This window comes from Pygocentrus nattereri, chromosome 8, assembly GCF_015220715.1.
Source record: "Pygocentrus nattereri isolate fPygNat1 chromosome 8, fPygNat1.pri, whole genome shotgun sequence".
Lineage (NCBI taxonomy): Eukaryota > Metazoa > Chordata > Actinopteri > Characiformes > Serrasalmidae > Pygocentrus > Pygocentrus nattereri.
Window position 1 is genome coordinate 8,719,608 of NC_051218.1, and position 16,359 is coordinate 8,735,966.

Below are 16,359 nucleotides of genomic sequence, written 5' to 3' on the forward strand. Positions count from 1 at the left end.
AGTACTTCTTAGTAGAATTTAGAGAATTTTGAATTTATAACCATTTGTCACTGTGTTTGCACTCTATGAAATTAGACCTCTGCATTTAACCCATCCATGCAGTGAAACACCCACGTACATGCACGCTAGTGAACACAAACACTAGGGGGCAGTGAGCACACTTGCCCGGAGCAGTGGGCAGCCCTATCCATGTCGCCCGGAGACTTCAAGTACTAAAGATTACTTATTTTCCCAAGATCTTTTAATAATTTTTGAATTATATATTTAGAAGCTCCTGTTTTTTTTAACTACATTCCTTTGATATTGTCCTTTTTTGTCCAAGTTGTTTATCTTACATCTAATGAAACAGATGTAAGAAATATCTCCTGAAAAATGAATGACGAACTGTGGTGCTGGCCTGGGGAGGGGCCAACGCACACTGACTGGGAAACTCAACAAGAGCACAAACACCAGTGCGAGTAAACCAAAGTACTTTATTTACACATTTCTAAGTGAAATCAACACAAATAAAAACAAGCTTAGGTCCATTTGCCTTTCTGTCTCTCTCTCTCTCTCTCTCTCTCTCTCTCTCTCACTCTCTCTCTCTCTCTCTCTCTCTCTCTGTCTCTCTCTCTCTGTGGCGTGCAGATGAGCGTCCTCTCATTCATACCACATAGAGTCCATTTTTAAAGAGTCTATGCTTCTCCTCTGATTCCGTGCAGCTGTCCCTGATCAGAGGAGGAGCATGTCATGTGCTCAGGGATAGGTAGCAACTACGCCTCTCCACTGTCGCAATACTTAATCATTATTTTGACTGGATATTTTACACAGAACTGTAGATCTGTCATTCTGTATGTCAGTTGTTTAGAGCAATAGACAATAATGAGTGGAAATGCTTGTTGCAAATAGCCCTTTATACAGCACTTTGGTCAACATACATTGATTTAAATATGTCATCTATATAAAATGTACTTACTTATTCTCTGTAGTACAGAAGCAATTTTCTAGTCTGTGCAGTGCCACTGCAACGTTATCCAAGCCTATGCCTAATTTATATCTAGGAAATTGGCCCAATAAGACTAATAAACTAATAGCTGAATAATAAAACTGCAGTTTATGGTGTTAATAAATATTCAAATGCAAGTTAATCTGTCAGATAACATTGCATTATTGCTTGAAGAAGGACTTGTTGCTCAAACATGTCACTGTGTTTAGGATCCTGTTTTCTGCAGAGAAGCACTTCTAACCTTAAGACATGGCTGGATCAGATATAAAGAGAGAGACAGAGAGAGATAGGATGACCTCCAGTGCCTCCAGTCTTGCCTGTTCCATTAATGAGCTCTGAGAGTACCCTTAAAGGCCAGGTGTATCACAGAGCAGTACTGTCTGAATGCACTTACATCTCAATAGCAGCTTCAACATCTCCATTAAGCAGACCATTAGCCTGCCTGTCCATGTACTTCTGTGTGTGCGCTTATGCATGTATGTGCCTGTGTGTGTGTTCAGTGGCTGTAGACTACAGCCTGAGGTGCATCGTTGAGCTCCACTCATTAGACTAAATGCTCCTATCCATCTCTCCAGCCTGCTGTTTGGCCAATGTGGTTAGCATGCAAGTAGATAAAGTGAATTTCCCTTTATGGACAGGAACATGCTTGAACGAACGCCATTGTTCTGTGGCTTGTGCTTAAGCTCAACTTAAGCCGCAGTCTACTGTCATCAAAACCGCTAATGTCCTTTGGATTGCCTTGTGTAATTAAGCGCATTTTTCTTAACGGTTTGCGTTTAGCAAATGCCTCGGAGCACGTTTAAGCATTAATGAGCAGCTTGTTTTTAAGACTTTTCCCATGATAAATTTCAGAAAGTAGTCTACATAGAAATTCTCTTTGTTTTCTTTAGTTTAAGGTCAGTTCATTTACATTAAAGTGGCGTATTAAGAGAGGGAGAACCTTTTAATGACAATGCTTTTGATCTGTTTTTTCTACAGGACAGTGTGTCTTATTCTGCTCTTCTCCCAGTATCTCAGCAAGGTCAATGTTCCTCTCATTGCTTACAAGGATAAAAAGTGGAAGGTCTTTCAGTACCCGCTCTTTAAGCTCTTTTCGGTAAGCCCTTTTCTATTTATTTGTTCTTTTTTAAGGAGAAATCCATATGCTGTGGAATCTGGTCTCTAACTGCACTGTTTTAAGTGAAACTGAAAATCAATAACATCTAGTTGTTGTTTAGTATAATGGCAGTACAGGCCTCAGCACTGTCAGACTGAACAATGTGTAGTCAAAGATCATTAGGTTCACTTCTCATCATCTAATTGTTACAAATGTTGACAGTAATGGGACAGTTTGGATTTCTGTGTCAGTGAATGAAGCAGCTAATAGAATCATTGGATAAAAGGCATTCAGAAAGCATTGCGTGTAATAATGGGTTGTGTTTTTAACTGCACCCTGTCAGGAGAAAAGTATAAAGAGTTTGGTTTTTGTAAAAAAAAAAAAATAAATAAATGAAGCCCTTCTGGAATTCTCCCACAGTGTCTTTTATAACTGAACCCGTCTGTCAGGCTTCAGAGGAACCTTTGCTGATCTCTGTCGACTCTTTTCAAGACTTTTTGTTAGTACAAGTGTTGACTAAAGCCCTAAACACCTGAGGCCATTGACTTGTGCAATGCATACCATATTTAACATGCTACAGTTTACATTATGAAGGCTGAAGTTTTTAGTTTGGGCTGCAGAGCAAGCTGCGAAGGACTCCATTCCTTTCTGTCCCACCTAGTGAACAGAGAGGGCATTTGCATGTAAATGTGGGCAGATTTCACAACAGTGGTGTAATCACTACCTGGGAAATTAGTAGAGTCAGAAAAATTCCTGTTAACTCCTTTGAGTTCAGAGTAGATGAAAGAATGCAGACAACTGTTCTTGCTTTGGCTCCTTCGGTAGGCCCTGTTTGGCATGTGTGGAGCCTGGCTGGTCTGCTTCTTCTTGACGTTCTTCAACGCTCTGCCCACATTGCCGGACGAGTATGGCTACAAGGCCAGGACAGACATCAACCTGGATGCAGTAAGCAGTGCTGCGTGGTTCTTTGTGCCCTACCCAGGTGGGTGTGTGCAGAAGCACGTCGCGTGAAATGAATAAAATAACATACAGAAATTGCATATTCAACAGCACTGGAGCGGATATCCACATATTTTTAACATTTGAATAATGAAATGGTTAAGATGTAAACAAAGTCAGAGCGGTCTGATGTGAAAATGCTCCTTTCTAGAGAAACCTACTGAGTTAGAATTGCACAACAGTGGTGGTGATAGAAGCCAGACGTCTGAAGAGTTTAAGCACTCGAAAAGCTCATTCAAAGGAAGAGTTTATATGAAATGCTTGTGAATATGCTACCTCATGAACGAGATGTTTCACTATAGTTTTAAGAAGGTTTTGGCCTAAACATTTGAATCCATTTAAGGTGGAGTGGTACATACAGAGTGTTATGAGGTAAAATAGTCCGCAAAGAAAACTTTTTTTCCCCTACTCTTTTACCATCATCAACTTGACATATAAAACTCAGAAGACATTTATAGGTTCACTGGCCGTTTAGTGAATTATTGGCTGTCTTTGCATTAGGCCCACATTTCATAGTTTACCAGTTTTCTGAGAGCACTGATCACCCACTAGTTAGTATAGGGACATGAGGGACACAAGACTGTGGCTTAAAGAAATAGTTTTATAAAATATCAACTTCACACAGTCTCTCTCTTACCCAAATGGGGTCAATCTGTCAAGACCTGTTTGGAGTTTGCTGCTTTAGTTTTACATTGGGAATATTATTAAAATGTAACTATCATGGAAGTTTATAGCAAACAGGTTGGGATTGTGCAAACCTAATACCACAGCATCTTATACCTGCTTCAAGCCACATTGGGTCCACAGTCTATAAGCAGACTTGTTTATGTAGTGTATTTTTGTTTACATGTATGTAGTTTTTTTTTTTTTTGACATGCAAACTTTGCTTCTTTAGTTTTGCACTAGAGCTACAGACTTGTTTATGTGCTCACTGCTTTAACGTGCTTTTTTGCATTTTAGGGTCAGTAACAAGATGTGTGTTTGTTGTGCCCAAATCCATTATTTTGTCTTATAATAATTTAATAAATGCATATATAACATTAATAATAATAACACCCTCTTTATGTGAATCAGTTTTCCATGCATCAAAAATACATTTTATTGATTTATACCTTCTAAATTCTAGAATTGTCAGGTGAGGCATTTTGTCATATTAGCTTCTTAAGTAGATTGATTTTATGTTTGAAAGCTTTAAAAATCATAACATGATTAAATATATGACCGTTTTAAAAGTATTTAACTCTAATGGAAAAACTGGTCTGTAAATTGTGACTTCTTAAATGTCATGCAACACAAAAAACAGCCAATGCCAAAAAAATGATGAAAGCATTGCATCTTAAAGAAGACTCTAAGTGACCTTCATAGTAGAGTACCAAGATAAATAGCCCTTTTGTAAATGTGAAAAAAAGTAGTCATTTTTGACTCATAGATATGCTGGTTCCGTTTGGTGTGGCCTCAGGAAAACCATGAAACTGTGTCATTATTTTAATAATGTTTATTTTTTTGGGAAACAAAAAAAGTTCATGGACTAAGACTAGTTTATACATGTTTTCAATAGTCATAAATGATTTTGAAATGCAAATATTTCATTTTTATGACACCTGACATTTTCTGGGTGATAAAATTGGTGAATATGTTTAAAAATCAGTTTGAACTATAAATGTAGAAAGCAACACATTAAATATATTTTGCAGATACAAAGAGTCCTTTTTGAAACAAGGTTTCTGAAATTTTTTAAGTTTTATTTGTCGTTGACCTTTTTGTAGATACAATATATTCAAAAGTGTTCTCTCACCCATGCAAATCTCTGATTTCAGGTATTCCAATCAATTTCATGGCTACAGGTGTATAAAGCTAAGCACCTAGGCCTGCAGACTGCTTCTACAAACATTAGTGAAGAATAGGTCCCTCTCAGGAGCTCAGGGAATTCCAGCGTGGTACCATGATAGGATGCCGCTTGTGCAACAAGTCCAGTCATAAAATTTCCTCACTACTAAATATTCCACAGTCAACTGTCAGTGATATTATAAAAAAGTGGAAGCAATTAGGAATGACAGCAACTCAGCCACAAAGTGGTAGGCCACATAAAATGACAGAGCGGGGTCAGCAGGTGCTGAGGCGCATAGTGCGCAGAGGTCACCAACTTTCATGCGGAATCAATCACTACAGACCTCCAAACTTCACGTGGCCTTCAGATTAGCTCAAGAACATCGTAGAGAGCTTCATGAAATGGGTTTCCATAGCCGAGCAGCTGCATCCAAGCCTTACATCACCAAGTGCAATGCAAAGTGTCAAATGCAGTGGTGTAAAGCGCCGCCACTGGACTCTAGAGCAGTGGAGACGTGTTCTCTGGAGTGACCAATCACGCTTCTCCGTCTGGCAATCCGATGGATGACTCTGGGTTTGGCGGTTTCCAGGAGAACGGTACTTGTCTGACTGCATTTTGCCAAGTGTAAAGTTTGGTGGAGGGGGGATTATGGTATGGGGTTGTTTTTCAGGAGTTGGGCTCGGCCCCTTAGATCCAATGAAAGGAACTCTTAATGCTTCAGCAGACAATTTCAGGGACAATTTCATGCTCCCAACTTTGCGGGAACAGTTTGAGGACACCCCCTTCCTGATCCAACATGACAGTTTGCACACTGCTAATTGGGAGACTTAAATAACAATCAGGTAGAAAACTATGCAAATTCTCTAAACTTCCTTTAAGCTTATGGCAGCTCTGATTTTCAGAGTTGTGAATACTCCCCTTGCACGGACGTGACAGGATAAACCCTCTCAGTGGAGCTATGTGAGAGTGTGGGAGTGCAGCCTAGAATAACAGGATTTGTTCAGACTGTGATTTCCAGAGAACTTGCATGCTGAAAGAAAATAACGAAAATTACGAGACAGCCTTACAGCATTCCTTTGAAAGCATTCCCTCCCCTAACTTAACCTGAAGCAGGTCACTGACCCAAGAGACCTCTATGTTAGCAGGCAGACTATTCTTACATCTTAATGCTGTAATGGTCATGCAGTCAGTTGCCAAACCCAATGATTTAAGGGAAAGAGCAATAACATATTATAAAAAAGCCATGTGACTCTCAATTTCATAACCAGTCTCCAGCCTGGCAGACTCCAGGTGTTTTTTTGGAGGGTTCAGTGGAAATATTCAAAAAAAATAAAAAATACTGCGCAACTCAGCTAGTTTCATCAAAACATTTCCTGGTTATGTATGCAGGTTTATTATAACTATTCTTGTCTGCACATGTTGGCCTTGCTCAATGAATCTATGTTAACTTACTTAAGCCAACTAAGTCTTTACAGTAGGTTTCAACGTAGTTGCCATAAATTTTGGTGGTCCTTTAATTTTTTCACTGTGCATTATTTTCACTTACGTTTATGGAGTATATTTAATTGAAAATGTGTTGGATTTTTGTCAGTTGTGCTGTCCATTTTATCTCAACGCAGCCGTCTTTGTGGAGAGGTGTGAATTGTCTTCTACATGTAGTAGATTCAGCTGTTTTATAATAAGGTCGTTGGCGCTGCACTACAGCAGATTTATTTCAGTTCGTTTTTGATGTGGGGAGTTCTGTCAGCACTTTTGTCTTGGCACTTTATTTGGCTTAACTAGTTAGGCAAAAACGATCAGACATTTACTATGGAGCAGTTGAAGAGAGCTATGACACATTTGGTGTCTGAAGTTTTACTTCTGCTGACTGCTGGGATAGGCTCCAGCACCCCCCCGCGACCCTGAGGGAGAAGCGTCTTAGAAAATGGATGGATGGAATTTTTACTTCTTTAGTTTTGGACTAGTGCCACAAGATGATCGTACTTAATAATAAGTACATCAAAGCAGTTTGCATCATGCAAGCTCCATGAAGCAGCTGTTGAGTTGTTAAGTCATATCAAATAGAGTTGCTTGAGTGGTTTCTGTTGACATATTATTATCTATATAAATGGACAAAAGTATGCTGAAAAAAATCTATGAAAAAATCACCTCAGAAGGTGGTCTGGTCAAAATTTCTCCTAACTTTTGCTTTTTAGTGCTACATCGCTGTTAAGTAAACAATATAGACTATTTGTTTTGCAACCCAAATTTTTAAAAAGTTGGGACGCTGTGTAAAATGTAAATAAATGAATACAATGATTTGCAAATCTCATAGACCCATATTTTATTCACAATAGATCATAGAACACAGATGCTTAAAGTGAGACATTTTACCATTTCATGAAAACATTAACTCATTTAGAGCGTGATGGTAGCAGCACATCTCAAAAAAGTTGTGACAGGGGCAACAAAAGTAAGTTGTACTAAAAACAGCTGGAGGATCAATTTGCAACTAACTCACATGAGTTAGTATAAAAAGAGCATTTTAGAGAGGCAGAAGCAAAGATGGGCAGAGGCTCACCAATCTGCAAAAAAATTATCATCAAAAACTTCAGAGAATCTGGAGAAGTCCCTGTACGCAAGTGACAAGGTCAACAGTCATTATTGATTGCTCATGATGTTCGGGCCCTCAGGCGGCAATGCATTGAGAACATCATGATTCTGTACTGGAAATCACTGCATGGGTTCAGAGACACTTCCAGAAATCACTGCCTGTGAACAGAGTTTGACATGCAATCCACAAATGCAAACTAAAGCTGTATCATGCAAAGAAGATTGTCAATGCGATCCAGAAACACTGCCGTCTTCTCTGGGCCAAAGCTCATTTAAAATGGACTGAGGCAAAAACAGAAAACTGCTCTGTGGTCAGATGAATCAAAATTTTAAATTCATCCTGATACGTTGTCTTAATTACTTTTTGAGTTCAATGAATGTAACATGAAAGAATGACAAAGCTTGATGTTTTGTTAACTTATGTTTTGATGCTCAGTTAATTCAGCCACAAATTAAATTGCAAAACTTGGACACTTACGTTATTCTATCTAAACATGCTATGTTCCTAATATTGAAGCACATTTTGTTGGACTAACTAAAAAACATGTTAACATTTTTCAGATTCTTTGGTGAATTTACAAAGAAGCTATGTTGGCCAACATATTTAAATCTACACCAGGTGTATTTCATTAAAATTCAATAAGATCCAGTTAAAGGTCATTTCCTTGAGCAAAGGTCTGGAACATCATCTGTTTAGCTTACATCATGATTCAGTGCCATATACTGTTTACTGAAGTAGCCTAGTAGTTATATCAACATCTTACACAGTCAACAACTGAATGTCAAATCAAATAAAGTACAATTCAGTAATTTTTCAACATTTATTGTAAGTTTTCTCTTTTTAGATCACCCTATGTGAATAACTTCTCTCTGTTGCACTTTCTTCTCCAACACCTCGTCCCTCCATTGTGTGTGCATCACTCACTGGAGTCTCAGTGCTCATCGTAATGTACGGTAGCATCACGTGATATTTAAAGGCTAGAGAAGCTATGCTGATGAAAATACGAAAACCCTGTCGAAATGAAATAATTCTCTATAGTTTATCAGTTATAGGCCCAGGTCCGCATAAGACAGTGTCTGGGACCAGACTCAGACCGTACTCCACCTATTAGTCACCTCTGATCTGCACTGTGTAAGATGTCTTTGTTAGAATTGAAAGAAGTAGTATTACTAAGTCAGGATGGGTAAAAAACTTGCTGAAATATGGTGTGTGTATGTGCTACTGAGAGGCCTGTGGAGCCTGAAATAATCATTTAAAAGTGTAACCAGTGTTACAAAGTGTTCTTTCACACGTTGCATACTATCACGATTGGCCCCTCCCAGTCCTGTCCATGTGTTCATGTTGTGTTTTGGTTTAGCCCATTTGGTTTTTGAGTCCAACCCCCTCGTTTCGTGACTCCACCCCTGATTGTTTACACCTGTGTTCCCGTCTGTTCCTCATTTACCTTTATGCATTTAAAGCCGGTGTTTTCGCCTGTCTGGTTACTGGTCTTTGTTTGAATTGTTGTTTGTACTGTTTAGAAGTTTGTTTCCTGGATGTTTTGTTTGTTCTATGCTTAACTTTGTAGTGTTTGATTGTACTGTGTGTTCTGTTCGTCATGTCTGCCCCGCGATCTCTCCGTCTTGGCTTAACGAACCTAGACTATGACCCTGGATTTGCTCTGAATAAAAGTCGCTTATCTCCGCATATGCATCCGCCTCCTTGCTCCCAACCATTACACATACCATTATATATTTCTACCAGAGAGGTATCTAAAACCTACATAGTGTGGCTTTAAGTTGGATTTTTTGCAGAAATCCCCAAACCAAGTTTAGCTACAGTAAAAAATGAAGAAGCTAAGTTACAATACCAACTGTCTCTTGACTGGTTGATTACAACTCTGGTTTCCAAACAGCCTCATTCACCAATATCCTCCTAACTTGAATGTGTTCTTGAGAAAGGTCCTAAGAAAGTTTACATCAGATTCATGGTGTGTTCTTAAACTGCAGAATTGTTCGCACCTTTGTGCTCTTGAGTGTGTGTAGATTCTGTTCTTACCTAAGAACAAATCCCAAATAAGAAAACTTTTTTCATCATTGTATGTCAGAATCTTCGTGAAAACTGCATAAGTGGGTTTTAAGAAGGAGTTTCTTCTCAAGAATGGTTGGTGAATGAGGCCGATTGCTAAAAAACCCTGGCCTGTATGGTTCATTCATATAGACAACTCTCAAACATAATGTTCAGTAAATGTTCAGTAGAATTGATTTGATGTACACCTCACAATTTTTTTTCTGTTGTGTCCCCTTCACCCCATCTATCCTAGGGCAATGGGGTCTCCCAACAGTGAGCTTTGCCTCTGTCCTTGGCATGGTGGCAGGGGTGCTGGCCTCCACTATGGAGTCCATCGGGGATTATTATGCCTGCGCAAGGCTTTCTGGTGCTCCCCCTCCACCCACACATGCCATTAATCGGGGGATCGCAGTAGAGGGTCTGGGCTGCATTTTGGCTGCTCTGTGGGGCACTGGCAACGGAACAACATCTTACAGCCAGAACATCGCTGCCCTTGGAATCACCAGGGTAGGTGTGATGTCATTTGCTGTAAGCCACCAGTTTGGACACATCTAGTCAAATGCACATCTTGGGTTTAGTCAGATAGACAGGCAAGATTACAATTACAAATATTACAATGCAACAACAATGTTACTGTTGTCTTGTGTTGTAAACTTCAACATGTGGGCTTTTCAGTTGATCATTTTTTTTGGTTGCTTAAGCACAGATATAATGCTGTGATGGCCAAATATGTATGTGGTGTAAGCATTACTGACTTCTACAACACAGTCAAGTTCTCAGACAGGTGCGTGAGAGGTGTAGTCCGGTACCTGAAGGGGAAAACACATGTTACGCTGCGATGACTGGAGTAACCTTAAGCATGGTAGGAATTTAGGATTAAGGCCCAGATAATAGATAATAACTTTAAAAAGTGAATAATGAGAAGGAAGCTGTTGTCAAACTACAGTCAAAACCACAGAAAAAAACATTTGTCTTGTACACAGCAAGCTGGAGGTGATTGGGACGTTGGGTATACCATAAATAAAAACAGAATACGATGACTTGCAAATCTTTTTCAACCTATATTCAATTGAATACACTACAAAGACAAGATATTTAATGTTCAAACAGATAAACTTTATTGTTTTTTGCAAATATTTACTCATTTTGAATTTGATGCTTGTGACACATTCCAAAGAAGTTGGGACAGGGGCATGTTTACCACTGTGTTACATCACCATTCCTTTTAACAACACTCAATAAGCATTTGGGAACTGAGGACACTAATTGTTGAAGCTTTGTAGGTGGAATTCTTTCCTATTCTTGCATGATGTACAACTTCAGGTGCTCAACAGTCCGGGGTCTCCATTGTCATATTTTGTGCTTCATAATGCGCCACACATTTTCAATGGAAGACAGGTCTGGACTGCAGGCAGGCCAGTCTAGTACCCGCACTCTTTTACTATGAAGCCACGCTGTTGTAACACATGCAGAATGTGGCTTGGCATTGTCTTGCTGAAATAAGCAGGGACGTCCCTGAAAAAGACGTTGCTTGGATGGCAGCATATGTTGCTCCAAAACCTGTATGTACTTTTCAGCATTAATGGTGCCTTCACAGATGTGCAAGTTACCCATGCCATGGGCACTAACACACCCCCATACCATCAGAGATGCTGGCTTTTGAACTTTGTGCTGATAACAATCCGGACAGTCCTTTTCCTCTTTGGCCCGGAGGACACGACGTCCATGATTTCCAAAAACAATTTGAAATGTGGACTCGTCAGACCACAGGACACTTTTCCACTTTGCGTCAGTCCATCTCAGATGAGCTCAGGCCCAGAGAAGCCGGCGGAGTTTCTGGGTGTTGTTGTTATATGGCTTTCGCTTTGCATGACAGAGTTTTAACTTGCACTTGTAGATGGAGCGACGAACTGTGTTCACTGACAGTGGTTTTCTGAAGTGTTCCTGAGCCCATGTGATAATATCCGTTACAGAATGATGTTGGATTTTAATGCAGTGCCGCCTGAGGGATCGAAGGTCACAGGCATTCAGTGTTGGTTTTCTGCCTTGCCGTTTAATTGCAGGGATTTCTCCAGATTCTCTGAATCTTTTGATGATATTATGGACTGTAGATGATGAAATCCCTAAATTCCTTGCAATTGCACGTTGAGAAATGTTGTTCTTAAACTGTTGGACTATTTGCTCACGCAGTTGTTCACAAAGTGGTGAACCTCGCCCCATCCTTGCTTGTGAACGACTGAGTCTTTCAGGGATGCTCCCTTTATACCCAATCATGACACTCCCCTGTTTCCAATTAACCTGTTCACCTGTGGAACATTCCAAACAGGTGTTTTTTGAGCATTCAGAATCAGAATCCTTTATTGATCCCAGAGGGAAATTGCAGTTACAGTTGCAACCATTTATGTAAAAGAGTAAACACTTTAATAATTTAAAACAAAGATATAGAGAAATTTGCAATATGTACATAAGATTGAATACAGTAAAGTGGTGGTGACTGTGATAATAAATATTAAACATCTAGTATAAGGAAGTTCAAAATTATTGTACCTCTGAGTTATTGCACACAATTATTATTCTTACATACATACATACATTACCAATAAACTGTTAGGTATTGTGTTTTGCACAGATGAACCACACTTGTGAATCACACTGAGGGAGGAGTTATAGAGTTTGATGGACACAGGTAAGAATGACTTACTGTGGAGCTCTGTGGTGCATTTTGGTAAAATGAGTCTTGCACTGAATGAGCACCGAGTCATAGAGTGGGTGGGAGCCATTGTCCATAATGGCCTGCAGCTTAGACAACGTCCTCCTCTCCCACACTGCCGTCAGCGAGTCCAGCTACACACCCACGACATCACCGGCCTTGCGGATCAGTTTGTTGAGTCTGTTGGCATCTGCCACCCTCAGCCTGCTTCCCCAGCATGCAACAGCATAGAGGATAGCACTCGCCACCACAGACTCATAGAAGATCCTGAGCGTAGTTCGGCAGATGTTGAAGGACCTCAGGCACCTCAGAAAATAAAGACGACTTTGGCCCTTCCTGTAGAGGGCATCAGTGTTCTTAGCCCAGTCCAGTTTATTGTCAAAATACATGCTCAGATATCTGTAATCCTCACAGTGTCCACACTGACCCCCCTGATGGACACATGGGTCATTGGTGCCTTGTCCCTCCTCAGGTCCACCACCAGTTCCTTTGTCTTTGTCACATTGAGCTGCAGGTGGTTCCGCTCGCACCATGCGACAAAGTCCTTCACCGTCGCCCTGTACTCATCCTCATCACCCTTGCTGATACATCCAACAATTGTCAAGTCGTCAGAAAACTTCTGAAGGTGGCAAGTCTCTGTGCAGTAGCTGAAGTCCGTGGTGTAGAGGGTGAAGAGGAAGGGAAAGAGGACAGTTCCTTCTGGAACTCCAGTGTTGCTGACCACTCTGTCCGACACACAGTGCTGCAGGCATACATGCTGTGGTCTGCCAGTCAGGTAGTCAACAATCCAGGAAACGAGGGGGGCATCTACTTGCATCACCGTGAGCTTATCACCCAGACGAGCAGGCCAGATGGTGTTAAATGCACTGGAAAAGTAAAAAAAAACATGACCCTCACAGTGCTGGCTGGCTTATCCAGGTGAGTGTATACTCGCTTGAGCAGGTAGATGATGGCACCCTCAACTCCCAGGCGGGGCCGATAGGCAAACTGGAGGGGGTCCAGAAAAGGCTGGATTATGGGTCAGAGCTAATCCAAGACGAGCCTCTCCATGGTCTTCATTACATGGGACGTCAGTGCCACTGGCCTGTAGTCCTTGGCGTCACTGGGTCAACTCCACTGTCTTTGGAACAGGAACAATGCAGGACGTCTTCCACATTATAGGGACCCTCTGGAGACTCAGGCTCATATTGAAGACAAGTTGCAGTACTCCATAAAGTTGGGAGGCACAAGCTTTAAGCACCCTGCGGGGGACCCTTGTTTGTGTGGAGTCTCGTCAGTTGTCTTCTCACCTGGTCAGCAGTGAGACACACTGTAGAGGTGACGTGTGGGGGAGGGATGGAGCTGTGAGATGGACAGTCATAGGAGGGTGGCAGGCTTTGGGGTTGAGTGGAATGGCCTGCTGAGGACCGGCAGCAGAGGAGTCAGGACAGAGGAAGTCAGAGCCTGCAGTGTCAAATCTGTTAAAGAAAAGATTTAGCTTGTTGGCCCCATCCACGCTGCCCTCTACTCCTCTGTTGTTACTGGACCTGAAGCTGGTGATGGTCCTCATTCCATTCCTAACCTCCCTCATGTTGCTCTGCTGGAGTTTCCACTCCAGCTTCCTCCTATATTTGTTCTTCGCCTCTTTGATAGCTGTCTTCAGTTCCCTCTGGATTGTTCTCACCTCCACTCTGTCTCCAGCTCTGAAGGCCCTCTTCTTCTTGTTGAGGAGAGCTTTAATGTCCTTTGTTACCCACAGCTTGTTGTTTGGGTAACATTTAACAGTCTGGTTGGGACAGTGGAGTCCACACAGAAGTTTATGTAGTCTATGATGCACTCTGTGAGCCCGTCAATGTCCTCTCCGTGCGGCTCACAGAGTGCTGGCCAATTGGTAGCCCCAAAGCAATCCTGCAGTGCCTCATAAGTCTCCTCAGACCATCTACTCACTGTCCGTGTGGTCACAGGCTGACTCTTCACCAGTGGCACATAACAGGGACTGAGGTTCACCAAGTTGTGGTCTAACCTACCCAGATGGGGGAGGAGGGAGCAGTGGTATGCATCCTTAACATTAGCATACAGCAGGTCCAGTGTTCTTTCCTCTCTCCCCAGCAGAGGATGTCGTGCATCAGCTGAGGAAGTTCAACCTGCCCCAGGAGCTGATGGTGCGGTTCTACACAGCCATCATAGAGTCTGTCATCACCACGTCCATCACAGTGTGGGGCAGCTCAGCTACCAAGCATGACCTCCACAGACTGCAGCGCATCATCAGGTCTGCAGAGAGGACAATTGGGGTTGAGTTACCTACACTGCTGTAACTGCATGCCACCAGAACCAGGAAGCATGCAGAGAAGATCTCCACCGACCCCTCTCACCCTGGACACCACCTGTTTCAGCTCCTTCCCTCAGTCCGGCGTTTCAACCAGATGAGGATCAGGACTTCCAGGCTACAAAGGAGCTTCTTCCCACAAGCCATCACTATCTTGAACAGTTAAAATATCACACAAAACAATTCCAGCTTCAACTGCACTTCTAGATACACTCGTATATAGTATGAGTCCATCCTCTGGAACTGCTGCTCAAACCAGTGTTTATTCTAGCATCTTTTCACCTGCCATATTACCCCACCTGTCTGACTGTCACCTCATTGACCCCTTTCTCTGCCACCATACACCCTTTAACTGCTGCTGGACTCATACATTGCATAATATAAAGTTTACAGGTATGACTGTGTGTGTGTGTGTGTGTGTGTGTGTGTGTGTGTGTGTGTGTGTGTCTGAGTGAGTGAGTAGGAATGCAGGTTGTTATTTTACTTTATTTTGTATTTATTTTATCTTATTCCCTATATGTGAATGTCTGTCTGATACTGTGCACTGTGAGCTCCTGCAACCAAAACCAAATTCCTCGTATGCGTAGCACACCTGGCCAATAAAGCTTGATTCTGATTCTGATTCTGATGAAGCAGCGAACTGTCTTCAAAGACAATGATTTTCTAAAGTTTTCCTGACCGCATGCAGTGATTTCCACTATAGAATCTTGTCTGTTTCTAATGCACTGCCACCTGAGGGCTCGAAGATTATAGATATCTACTATTGGTTTTCAGATTTGCCCTTTGCATACAGAGATTTCTCCAGATTCTCTGGAAATATTCAGAGAATCTTTTAATGATATTATTAAAAGATTCTCTGAATATTTTAATGATTTTATGTACCATAATGTCATTTAAAATTGTTGCACTATTTACCCTTGCAGTCTTTCACAGAGTGGTGAACCCCTCCTCATCTTTACTTCTTTAAAACTCTGCCTCTCTGGGATTGCTTTTGTTCTGCCTAGTTAACCTAGTTCGTTGTGAAATGCTCCACCAGGTGTTTTTTAGCATTACACAACTTTGCCAGTTTTTTGTTGCCCCCGTCCCAACTTATTTTAAACATGTTCAAAAATTGGCATATATTTTTCAAAAACAATAACAGTTCTCAATTTCAACATTTTATGCATTGTCTCTACTATTTTCAAATAATTATAGGGTTTAAATGATTTGCACATCATTGCCTTCTGTTTTATTTACATTTTGCACAGCATCCTAGTTTTTGTGGAAACACGGTTGTAAAAAGTTGGCACGATCAGGATTTAAATATGTATAATATCAGAAGTCATTCATGGGTATATGTATTATTAATGAAAATTCATAGTTCTACATTTGCATTTACTCCACTATTTCTACAAATGTCTACAAAGCCACAGAGCCAAGTTTAACCAATGACCTTTGGTATAATTAGTGATGGCTGGCACTCCCCATGTGTGCCAGGTTGGCAGCAGGTTGGTGTTGCAGACAGCTGGCCTCCTTATGGTCTTCCTGGGACTCTTTGGGAAGTTCAGTGCCGTGTTCATCACAATCCCAGACCCAGTCATCGGAGGCATGTTTCTGGTCATGTTTGGAATGATTGCAGCTGTGGGAATATCAAACCTGCAGGTAAATTCAGCTGATTTTGGGGATGATTTTGCCTGAATAGTTGATAGACTCAAGAGAAGGGTTCTGCCAACAACAATGTTTAGTTTGGAAAATGCTATCAAAATGCTGTCTCTTAATGTAGCTCTCTAATGTTAGCTCAGCTATGGAACATAT

The 16,359-nt window shown here is 41.2% G+C and overlaps 1 protein-coding gene across 1 annotated transcript in view; it reads left to right on the forward strand.

Annotated features, from left to right (window-relative positions):
• si:dkey-106n21.1 (solute carrier family 23 member 2) overlaps positions 1-16,359 on the forward strand; it is a 61,833-nt gene that overhangs the window by 26,591 nt on the left and 18,883 nt on the right. Inside the window, exons 6-9 of the mRNA XM_017717711.2 lie at positions 1,964-2,081; positions 2,907-3,063; positions 9,804-10,057; positions 16,042-16,206. Coding sequence (XP_017573200.1) covers positions 1,964-2,081; positions 2,907-3,063; positions 9,804-10,057; positions 16,042-16,206 — 694 coding nt within the window. The remainder of the gene's footprint in view (positions 1-1,963; positions 2,082-2,906; positions 3,064-9,803; positions 10,058-16,041; positions 16,207-16,359) is intronic.